The 12,739-nt window shown below is 31.2% G+C and overlaps 1 protein-coding gene across 2 annotated transcripts in view; it reads right to left on the minus strand.

Annotated features, from left to right (window-relative positions):
* Nucleotides 1-7,450: 7,450 nt before the first annotated feature.
* Ddx1 (ATP-dependent RNA helicase Ddx1) overlaps nt 7,451-12,739 on the minus strand; it is a 193,717-nt gene continuing 188,428 nt past the window's right edge. For both annotated transcript variants that reach the window (XM_035363517.2, XM_085825251.1), the window contains 2 exons: nt 8,932-9,052; nt 7,451-7,942 (listed from right to left, as the gene is read on the minus strand). In XM_035363517.2, the coding sequence (XP_035219408.2) occupies nt 7,815-7,942; nt 8,932-9,052 (249 nt within the window). In that variant the 3' untranslated portion in view covers nt 7,451-7,814. The remainder of the gene's footprint in view (nt 7,943-8,931; nt 9,053-12,739) is intronic.

A 12,739-nucleotide genomic window follows, 5' to 3' on the forward strand; every position in this document is an offset into this window, starting at 1 on the left:
ATCATCTGCAATGTTTATTTCCATTTCTTTCAGTTTGTCCACAAGAATGAAAAAATCATTTAGAAGATCAGTCATTTGTTTAGAACCACTCATTTTTATAAAAAGCAATTTTTTTTAGAATTGTGGCTTTTCTAGCTAGTTAATTCGTAAATAGAATGCAATTTACTCCATAGTTCATGAGATGTTACACAATTCTTTACTTGTGGAAGTTCACTGCGTGAGACGAATAGGATTATTCGCTCGTGCTTTTTGGTCAGTAGTTTTCCATTTAGCAAATTCTTCATCACCAGGTTCTGGTTTCGGAATTTTCCCAGTTACATAGTCCCAATGATCATTTTGAATCAGTACTGCTTCCATTTGCAACTTCCACATGTCAAAGTTGTCCTTGTTTAGCTTTTCAATTGAAATTGTATTTGTTGTCGTCATTTTCATTTCAGTCGACGCAGCTTGGCTAGCCGAAAGAATTTAACAATGGTGGTTGGGCTGCACAGTTAAGCATGTCTGGGCCCATAACCAATGAAGAATAAAATGACGTCTTCCATATACATGACAAACATTTATTTAAGCTATGAAGACGTTGAACAACAGAGTAGAAACATGATATTACACAGCGTTTAGCACTTCTCGCTTACATGCGATACTCACCAATGAGGTTGGCTAACTGTGTAGAAGAGTATTACGCAGCGGAGAACTTGCTTATCATGCGCATGCGCTAGGGGAATCGACGGCGCTTGCCAACAAGGCCTGTTGATCAGAACAAAACCGAAAGGCTGCATGTAGGCACAGTTGGCAAGTTCTGAAAGTTATTTGGGCTCTGTCTGACACAGTTAGAGTCGTAGCTTTTCTAGAGTTCCAGGGGATTGTATCCCAGTTAATATACTTTATAAAGTTCCAATCAGTTAGTAAAGCACCACAGGTGATAAGTTGTTTTGTATGATTTTAAGTATCACCAGATGTGAAGAATAAGTTTTACATGAATGACTATGGTAAGGATTAATGAAACGCAACAACTCGCTTTAATATGCAGAGATAATTTTTAAGGGTAAGCAGTTACTTACAAAAAATTGAATTAGGTAATTAGATATCCTTAGTCATTATGAATTTATATGCCACTATAAAATGTTACTTATTTTTTTAACAATATTTGTTACAAAAAAAGCTCTATCAAAATTGCAATCTAATAAAATTTCACAGTTTAAAATACATGTAATTTATGACATTGATTCTTTAACGATATTAGAATTATACATTAAAGCTACAAAACCACTCACCAAAATATTTATGCGTTTTTTTTAATTTGAAGCCTTCCCAGACATTTTGGCTCATTTACATCGATTTCCTTCTCTTTAAGCATCTTTCCTAATAATCAGAAATTTGTCTCAATACGCAAACCAGTGTTCTTAGTGGTTTCTGCGCGCTTTATCTCTTAACCTGTCAATCTCTTTCCAATGAGGGTTTACTTAATCTGTTAAAAGCTAATTAGTAAAAAAAAAAAAAAAACTGACAGATGTGAAGCAAATTATCGCTATGTCTGAAAACAACTACAATGCCAAACAGAGGTTTAAATAAGCCTCTTATTTAAAAAGAATTCAGAACATAAAGGCAATGTTCTGATGCTAAAAATATCAATTACAACTCGTGGTGATGTAATTAAACAAGAACAGTCAAATTCAAACTAAAAATGTGGGCTACTGATCAAAGACTATTCAATTTAATTTTAATTTAAGCTGCTCAGTAAGTCTTATTATATGAGGAAACCGAAATGGGAAATTATAGTAAAGGCTGAAATCATAAACAAGGTAATTCACATAATAAATAACTGTATATATCTTTGAAGAATAATTTTCTTTATATATTCAGTTTCTTTTTTCAACACATTTCCTTTTCATTTTAGAATTTTTGGATTTAATTAAGGATTTCTGTTATTCTAAGAAAACTAAATGCATTTAGAATGGATAGAGAAAGCTGCTAATTTTATTTTTTTAGCAATATCAAAATTCAGAAGAAATATGAGTACTATTCGGTTTCGAGGGCTGTAAAAAATTGCCAAACTATTGTTAATGCTAATGCTGCCAAAAGTAATTGCGGCAAGAAAGGAAGTAAAATAGTAAATAACTAAGATTGGTGTTTTAATTTAGATGAAAGGTTAATTTCCTATAATACTTTTTTATTATTATAATTTATATGAAAAAGGCTAAACATTACTGAATGGAAGCAAAAGAGTAAATAACTATTTCAGATCATTATTATAATTTATATAAAAATTGCTAAACATAACTGAATGGATACCTGCATCGCTATTTCGCTACCGACTTAGCGCCAAAGCATAATTTCATCTCGTTCGTTGTTCAAACGTAATTTTATATAATGAATGATGCCTTTTCTTTGAAAATATTCTCGGTAAAGTGCAGAATCGCTCACTTATTTGTTCGCCGCTTTTTACAAGGGTAAAAACGATTGGATTTTTGTCAATTTTCTTTTACTTTTTAAGTGAAAATAGCTCAATGTGTACATAGATAAAGTCAAAGGTAAGTGCAGTGCCATTTTAGTGCAATTCTAGGATTTTTTAAAGTGAAAATAGGTCGATGTGCACATAAATACCGAATATGTGCAGTTCTTAAAAACGCGTCAAGCAGTGGTTGATTCTGCACTTTACCATCTTAATATAGAACTATATAATCTTACGCAATCTGAAATCAGCGCGTACGATAGATTTGGCGCTTTTGTGCATACATTTTTGCTGCAATTTTTTTACGGCCCTCAAAACAGAATAGTACCGAAATATGAGCATGGCTCGAATGATTTATCCAGTTGAGAAAAAACCATGTTTAGTTTAAGACTCGAGGACATCGACTCACATTTCTTTTCCAGGTTTTAAGTACTACTTCCACCAGCAAAGCCCTCACCCGAAGATTATTTTTGAAATTGAATAAAGTATCAGTTTCATCCTCACCTGATCATTTTAAAAATTGTATGAAGTTTCGGTGTTATCTTCACACCGAAGATAACAGATAACAGATTTTTAATTAATAAACTTAATAAGAAGACTAGAATTTCACTTAATAAGCAATATAAAATTCTAACTATAATGTCATTAATACTTTAATAATATGGAATGGAATGTGTCGTTAAAAACAAAACAGAATCATATATAACATATAAGCTCTAGGTGTTTCCATATAGCTATGTTACACTTTAAGAATTTGGTACTTTTCCATTTTGCCGGCGCAAGCGATAAAGTCGCCAAAAATGATACAGCTGATACCAAATGAAATATCCTTGCTGGTAATCTTTTACGCCTCATTTTCAAAACAATTCTCAGCCATTTCTTATCGCTTGATTGTTTCTTTCAATACAATTACATAGAGTTTTGACCCAGATAGTTCAAATTTATACCCTAAGGCCATTCGCGGCAATTAAGTCAATTAGGATGTAATCACACCACTCACCCGAAGGCGAAAATATAGAAAAGGCAAAGTCAATGGTTAAATTCATCAATTTTAATGAGAATGCACGAGCAAAGTAAAGCACTGCGGTTTTACATAATTTCGGAATAAGCTATTCAAACGAACTGAAATAATCCTTGCATTTAAACTTGTATTCCAAATTAAGATATAACTTGAAATTAATGTAGATAATTACTGAGAGAATTAGATTTTTGTTGTACCATGAAAGCATAGCAAATTCTTAAATTAATGTCTTTTTACAAAATTTTAAGCCATATTAAAATGTTCATACCTTCAAAATAAAAATTTCTTAGAACTAACATTTGTTAACACTTTTTATGTGTGTGTGTGTGTTGTCACCAATAAAGTCTGCTTGGCGAAATTTGCGCCGGCAAAACGGTAAAGTACCAAGAATTTATATTGTCTTACATTGTTTTAAATAATTGATTTCTATTTGAATTTCCCATGTTCTAATTGAAGATTAATTTTGATAACGCTGGAAGTCAACAAGTTAAATTCCGTTTCTGTTCTGAATGAAAAGTGTTTACGTGGCAAAATGTTATTTTTATTCTGATTGATAAATGTTTCCGGGGTGCATAATACTTTCAGTATTTTTATAACTGTATTGCTATCTATGAATGAGTTGTCTGTTCTGTTTTGTTTTATTTTATGAATAATATTAACGGATATTTTTTTCCCTCTTTGAGAATCAACATGTTAAAAGTGAAAAGGGTTTTATCTAGTATATTATTTAAACTGTGCCACTAATGTTTTGTTTTCATTCAATAAGAATACTTTTTTTGAATTAATATTTAGTTGCATTATTCTGAAAAGGCATTCTGAAACTTGCTACATTTTCGAATTGTGTGTTTATCAGATTTTTAAATTATTATTTTGTAATATTTGAGAAAAACTTATATATCTAATTGTGTTTTTCAAAGAGAACTACAGTCGAAATTTAATTTCTTAAAGCATTTAGGATTTTGTAGACATCATAGGCATTACTAATAGAAGATTTATCAAAGTTAAATTCTATTTTGGGGATTTTATGTTAACTAAATTTGTGCATTTTATTGTCCATTAGCAAGTGTACCAATCCTTGTGAAATGTTAATTTCGTTTTCGAAGTAATCTCAGATTAATAATTTTGTTCGATGTTGTTTTTCAAATATTATGTAATTGTTAAGTGTAATTAAGAAATTCATAAAATTTCTGAACATATAATTTTCTTCAAACATATATTGAACTTTTCAACAGACATTGAAAGCCCGATAATATGGAATTTTTCGGACTAGCCAGAAAAAGGATCTGCAAGTGTTAGCCACAGAACTGGGTCTGCCTGTCTCAGATAATTCGAAAGTGATTCAACTCAAAGAGCTAATTACGCACGTAGACAAAAATTCAATAAATTTCCAATTAAGCTAAGGTTTTGAAACATCCACTTAAGTGAATCTTCGAAGTGATGACGAACATCTGCCTACAAAACGGCATACTCAACTAAATTGCTTATTGCAAAAATTCAAGAGAGCTGCTGCGAACCAGTGGAAGATCCAAACCCACGTAGTAAACTTTTCTAGAATCGTCCCGATTCAGTAAAGTTTGAAGAAAATCATCCAGATTCTGTGCTGTTGAATGAATCACCTCGATTCTGTATTGTTGAATGAATCATTCCGATTCAGTGAAGATTTGAAAAGAATCATCCTGATTCTGTGCTGTTGAATGAATCATTCTGATTCAGTACAGGTTTCAAGAGAATCATCCTGATTCTATGCTGTGTGATGAACAATCCCAATTCAATGAAGTTTGAACTGAATCATCCTGATTCAGGAAATTTTGTGTGATGAGTCATCCCGTTTCAGTGTTTGAAGAGAATCATCCTGATTCAGGAAATTTTGTGTGATGAGTCATCCCATTTCAGTGTTTGAAGAGAATCATCCTGATTCTGAGGTGTTGAATGAATCATTCCGATTCAATGAAGTTTGAGAAAATTCATCCTGATTCTGTGAATTTTGAGTGAATCATACCGATTCCACGAAGTATGAAGAGAATCATGCCGATTCTATGCTGTGCGATCAATCATCCCATTTTAATGAAGTTTGAAGTGAATCATCCCGATTCAGTGAAGTTCGAAGTGAATCATCCGATTCAGGAAGTTTAGAGTGAATCATCCCGATTCCATGAAGTATGATGAGAATCATCCGGATTCTATGGATTATGAAGAGAATCATACCGATTCAATGAAGTATGAAGTGAATCATCCTGATTCTATGCTGTTGATGAATAATCCTGATTCAATAAAGTTTGAAAAGAATCATCCCGATTCAATGATGTATGGAGTGAATCATCTTGATTCTATGAAGTTTTGAATGAATAATCCTGATTCAACGAAGTTTGAAGAGTATCATCCTAATTCTATGATGTGCCATGAGTCATCCTGATTCAATGAAACTTGAAGGGAATCATTCTGATTCTATGTTACTGATGAATCATCTCGATTTAATAAAGAATACGACGAGCAAAAAATATATTATGGTCGTCGACGTCAAAAGGCTTCTTACAAACCAGATGTTAGAGTATGGATGATGTTACATCCTATTTGCAGACCAAAGAAACATACTTCTGGTTCTTTGTTGAGACGTCGTATGAGCCAGAGGGGAAGTCTGTAACCCCACAGCTCAATGAGTGCCACCTAGCAGCCATCCGAAGAAACACCTGCCCACCAGCCACACACACACACACACACAAAAAAAAAAAAAAAAAAAAAAAAAAAAAACTATAGCCTTTAATCAGTGGAGTCAAGAACTAAGCATGTTGTCCTCGAGATTTACTTTGTAACTTAAATGTGTAATTATAACGTCCTTAATTGTAATGTTTTATCCTAATTGCGTTTTGTTAATTAAAGCTATTTAAAAAGGCCAGGTGAGTCTTTTGTTTATGGTAGCTTTGGTTAGAATAGGTAATTTTGCTTTTATTCAGAACTGTTTGATAAATTGTGCTTTATAGTATTATATCCTGTTTATTTTTCAGATTCAAAATATTGTATAATAAGATCCTTTAATGGAACTTTATAATATGAAAGCGAAAAGTAAAAATGTTTTATTTTAATGTTATTTTTAAAATCTAATTTCAATATGTTACCATTATTTTAATGAAATTTATCAACGTTACAATGTTTTAGGAAAAAATCGAAAAATTCTTAGATCTAAGAATTAAAATTTTTTTATACAAGCTGATCTTAAAATCCCCAAAATGTTAATAAGTCGCCAAATTTAGAACCGTTTAATAAAAGAATTCACATCACCAAAAGCAAAAAGTTGTTTAAGAGCTCTTCATTAGAAAAAATGAATTTTGAAATGCTTATGTTTAACTTCTTGCTTAGAAACTTGAGTATCTCATCATTTATATTAGAACTAGGACCAAATTATAACCCAAGAACCCATTCAACAAATAATCATATTTGTTAGCGAATCGCCAAAAATATTCCTCCAAAATGATAATTCACATTCGAAATGGCAGTCGTAAAAATAGACAGAAATTTCAGATGATTAAAATTAAGGACTTTGAAAAGGAAGGGGACTTAGGGATGAAAAATCGATTCCAAAAAAAACCTAAGGGCTCTTAAGGACCGTACGAACACTGTCAGAGTGTCTCGTTACTGGATGCTAAACTCTCAACCCCAGTTAAAGTGTCTTATTACAGAATGCTTCATTAAGGTGTCTTGTTATTAGTTGTTATGTCTCTTTTATTAGAGTGTTACAGACAATTACAGTGTCCTTACAGAATGCTCCAGTCTCAACCCCAATAACAGCATCACAAGTGACATACAGTAAAAGCAAAGCTTGAGATATACACAGTGACAGGTAGCAAATTTAGTGCTATTTATGAAACTATGGCACATGGTGCCATTATTCAGTTTCTGTATTACTTTCTGTAAATGAATTTCATACAAATTATATTTTTCAGAATTCAACAATTCATTACATAATTTTCAAATAATAAAAATAATTCTTTTCAATGTTCAAATATCAGTTTTATTTAAGGAAATATTACATTTGTAAATGTAAGTCATAGACCTTAATATAGATTTCTTTTCAGGAAATCTTGGAAATAACAAATTTATAAACACATAAAACTATTGAAATAATTTAGCTGTCAGTTTACAAAATCTGAATATTAATGTCCCTAAGTGACTTGAAGTAATATCAAGTGAAAGTCCTGTCATAAAAAATATTAGATACCTGAATGGTTTATAATTTTTACTTCTTTTAGAAAAGATACTAAATCTTTATTATGCATCTTACATAATTTTAAACTATTGGGGAAAAAAGAATATTTTAAATGCAATTAAATTCTACATTAATAAAAGGTTTCATTTAAGGAAAGATTTGTCCTTCATGCAGTATCTTTTAATGAAATATTTTTGAGCAACCATTTCTAACTCTGCAAGAATTTCTACAGTTGGAGCCATCTGTGCAGTATGTGTTTGATAATTGCTACCTGTAACAGAAATAAAAATTAAAATTAAGTTATTAAATAAAATATAACCAGATTTCAGAAGCAAATTCCAAATAAAAATAAATGGGCATGAAATCAAATACATAACTGCCAACTTTGAAATATGAAAAACTGGGAATTTCAGAGAGGATTTTGCACTGTGTGGTGATGCCATTTCAAAAGAATTCCAGATTAACTAAAATTTGCTTGATAATGCATAATTCAAGTTACTGAGCTATTTACAATGATTATGATGTAAAATATAACTTAAATTAGATACTGTATTATTTTGTTTTCTTTGGCTAATTTCCCTTTTTTTTTTTTTTTTTTTTTTTTTACACTTTTACATCAGAAAAAATGCCAAGTAGGAAAAACAGCTTTTATTATCAATTGTATGGTGAAATATTGGTTCATGAAAGTAATGCACTCTTGAAAGCCATTTGTTGAATGAAATGCTTGTAAACTAAAACAATTTTCCGCATATGAATTAATGTAAAATCGATTCATTTGTATGAAAGAGAATGGACAGGATAAGTGGAAAATGATGTTTGGGTGTGAAATTCCTTCAATAAAAACACCTAGAAGACATATTTTTCATATCTTTTTGCTCTAAGTGTCACTCTGCTCGAAACTCACTAGGCTTCCTTTTATCTCAAAATCATACATAACACATTTGTGAAAGTACTTAAAGCCTGTGTCTGCAACCCAAGCTGCCATAGTTTCCTCCAAGCCAAATTCATGATCCTGCAAGTCATTTGCAACCAAACTTTGTTAAATGAGAGTTAAGCAATGGCAAATATTAAAAAGATGTATCTTGTGGAATAGGTTAGCTCAAAATATCTTTGAAAATTATAGGTTGCTGGATCATAGAACAAGTGTTCATACTAGCTACTTTATTTTTTTCATTCATCCAAGCTACTTTAAGTACTACTATTTGTATTTAAGTACATGAAGATTCTAAAAATATAGAGAGAATTAATATATGTACTTACCCATTTGAGCCTTTTTCTGCCCATAGACAACTTTTCCATCAAATTCATCACAGGGTACTTTCAGATCAGGATCTACTTGCTGAATGGTGCAATTCAAATGCTCTTCTATATCCGCTAAGTACTACAATAAATGTTCACATTTTAAAATACAAATCTGAAAAATTTTGAAATAATACCTAACAAAATTTTGTTTTAATATGCTAATTGCAAACATGCAGTGCACGGGATTTAATGTGACTATGGCTAATTCAGATATTTTTATTGATTTATCGAAGTCCTACCTTTCTGTATACAAAAACATGTCACTTATTCTGATCAATAATTTGGTTAATATGATCAAAATACAGTAGAAGTCCAGAAATCCGCAAAGCTTGGGACCAGAGGTTGTGCGGATTTCAGGACGGAAAATATAAAACATAATATTCGGACTAAAATTGCAAAATAAATAAGGCATATTAGATACATTTAATTAAATTATTATATACATTATTGTAATAATTTATTATACGCATTAAATTATTATTACATATATAAATTGATTATATTATTCATTGTATTATATGTACATAGCATATAGGTTTGCCGATTTCGCCTCATGCAAAGATTTCCGGTTTCGAATTCCGGCGTTAAAATCACTGTTGCTGTAAAATTTCAGCAGCTTTTCTTTATTTTTCTGTATATCATACAGAATTATGTCGCAATTCCATACCATTCTGCTATAAATCGAGGAGTAGCACCTCGAATGTATTAAAAAGGGCTGAAATTTAAAATATTCTTAATTTACCCACAAAATATCCGGATAAAAAAAAGGTAGCACTAAACAATCTCGAGGAAATAACAAAGCTCAGAAAATACAACAACGTGAACTTGAACGAAGAGTTGAGTGAATCCGTTTGCTTTTTTACCTCGATGCAGATTATAGGGGGAAAAAATTTTTATCTTATTTTTTAAAACTTTTTTTATGTCAATAATTTGGTATTTCCGTTATGACTCATTATTATTCGGTAATTATGATGTCATTATTCAGTAAGTATTTTTTCTTTGATATTTCGTACTCAGTGTTGCGGTTGTACCTATAAACTGAAGGTTTATATTTTGAAAGGCAGCAAGGATTTCAGGTCAGCGGATTTTTGGTATTTGACTGTATACATTTATTAAACAGAAATAAAGTCATCATTGCCAGGTTACACAGAAATGTTGTCAACTAAAGTTGCCAAACATCTTGGTTTTAATTTTGGTCAAACATTTAAAATTAGTCTCCCCCCCCTAAAAACACCCTAGTCTGACACAGACCTTTAATAACTATTGATTTTGAGGGAATCAGACATAGAAAACCTAATCCTCTCCTTTTAAAGTTCTCTTCCAACAACAAGAGCTCGCATATGCGGTGAAAGTGCCTGTTTATATGTCTCTAGTTATATTAAAATAATTTAATTCCATTATTTCCATTTGCAGAATTCTTGATCATAATGCAGGACTGCAAAATTTAAGATTGTAAAAACGTTAAAAAATTTATAATGAATTTATTTAATAGTGTTGGAATAAATGACCTCGGTTCCCTTTTCCATCAGTCGTAACTTAAGAGGAGTTTGTCTTAAAACTTTATAAGATGTATAATTTTATACATCAGTTCAAACTCAGTAAAGAAAATTAATTTAATACTAACCTTACCTAACAGTTAGTTAAATTTTTATCTGACTCAGTGGTTTCAAACTGGCCACCTGCAAGTTGCATGTGGATCCTGAAGAAATTTTATGCAACCCCTAAAACTTTTCAATTATGTACTTTTGCTAATACATTGTTGCTGCCAAAATTTCAAGATTTTACTTACTTGAAGATCAACTTTACATTATTTGCATTTCCATTAAAAACAAACATGAATAACACACAAGAAAATCTATAAACAGAGCTAATTAAATTTACAGTGTGATATAAATCTTATTTGAAGATTTGGAGATAGAGATTTCCTTAACTTTTTTTCATACCTGTCAAAAAAATAAATAAGCTCAGTTAGGAATTTTTGTGCTGAGAATCACAGCTTAGTTTGGGATATCATTTATATGTGAACAGATTTTTTTTTATAGTTGGAAGTTAATAAGGAAAGAACCTGATCGATAAGCAGCTACAATCTGCACTGAAGATAATTTCTAGCAATTTTTCTCTAGGGCTACAAACATTATCGGAATCATAACTTCATCAAATATTAAGCCGTAGTAAGAAATAGAGATGTTTATAATTATTCGCATACAAACATGCATACTTTTGTTCATGCATTGAAGAAAAATTTACTGAATACAAGAAGAATAGGTTATTATTTATTCTTCAATTTTGTCCCATTTGGTGAATTTTCTCTACAAACTTGGAAAATTTTCATATTAATGTTTAATATAATATGTTAGAATTATTTTACAGTTTAAGAATTTAATATTTAGTTGTCAATATAATTGATTTACAAAGCGTAACCAACAAAAATGAATTTGCTTCTGAAATTTACAGAGGCTGTTCGCACATTTTTTAGACGATGTATATTGAATTCACAAAACTAAATTACATAAAATTCTTGTGTTTTAAATGTTCTATTTGACATCACTTATTCTGAACTATCTTTTGACACCACAGTTTCCAGGATAATAGTGCCTTTTGAAGTGGCAGAAGAGGTATTCTATCTCATTCCTCCCAAACAGCTTTCCAGAGTCCTGTTAGGGTTTTGGGATGACATTTGAATAATGCAGTTTTTAAAAGTCCGAAAGCACAAAAATCCATAGGTGACACATCGGGAGATTTAGTAGGGATATCAGTGAAGGGTTATGGCCTTGATACCAGTATTTTGTTCCATTTCTTTTAGGAAATTTACAATGGATTTTGATGTGTGACTACTAGCTTTGTCCTGATGGAGTCTCACAGATTGATGGCACTATGGGTAAAGCGATGGTATTTCATTCAGAAAAATTGGCGATAAAATATGTTCCTGATAGCATTTGAAGTTAATCTTGACAATAATTTTTTTGGCACTCTCTTTATTTTTAACTTGCCATTATAAGAAAAACCAGCAATAATCATGAATCCCTTAGAAAAACTTTCTTTCGATTCTTTGAACCATGTACTTAAATTTTTTTCTTCCCTTTTATGATAATAAATGGCTCTTTTTTTGTTACAATAATTTAAATACACCCATGCTTCATCTATTGTGACAATTGTTTTCCATTTTTCTTTGGATAAGTGTTTCTCATATAGAATTCTGCAGTGTGTCCTGCGTTGAGCGATATGCTTTGGAAGAAGACGATGCACATTGTGTTTTTTTGCTTTCTTAAGATTTAAATCAATGTTTATCATTTTGTTTACAGTGGACACCGAGCATTTTAATGATTTTGCAACTGTCCTTTGACTAGGGGGATTTTCTTTTAACATTAAACAACGTACCTTCGCAATAGTCAAATATGTCCGTTTTTTCCTTGGATACTTGTTTGGAATTTTTGTCCCACTTGAGGCTCCACTTTGACGTTTTTTTCCTTTCTTGTTGATGATATTACCTATCAACACTTTTTATATCACAAAACCATGACTCTCACATCGTTTCTGGATAACGGAGTATGCATATTTCTCTTCGGAAAGAGCGTAAATGTAGCCTTCGAACCACTGCTTTGTTAAATTCGACATTTTGAATAAAAACAAAACTTTCAAGCCACAGACAATAATTTTGACTTTTAAAAACCTAGTACAATTGCAATTACTTCTTTTGCAGCAAAGGATTTTTTATTACCGCTTACCAAAATCGTCTAAAAAATGTGTGAACAGCCTCTGTAATGTT

Source organism: Stegodyphus dumicola, chromosome 10 (assembly GCF_044657685.1).
Source record: "Stegodyphus dumicola isolate Sdum_Otavi_A_Nest chromosome 10, ASM4465768v1".
In the NCBI taxonomy this organism is placed as follows: domain Eukaryota; kingdom Metazoa; phylum Arthropoda; class Arachnida; order Araneae; family Eresidae; genus Stegodyphus; species Stegodyphus dumicola.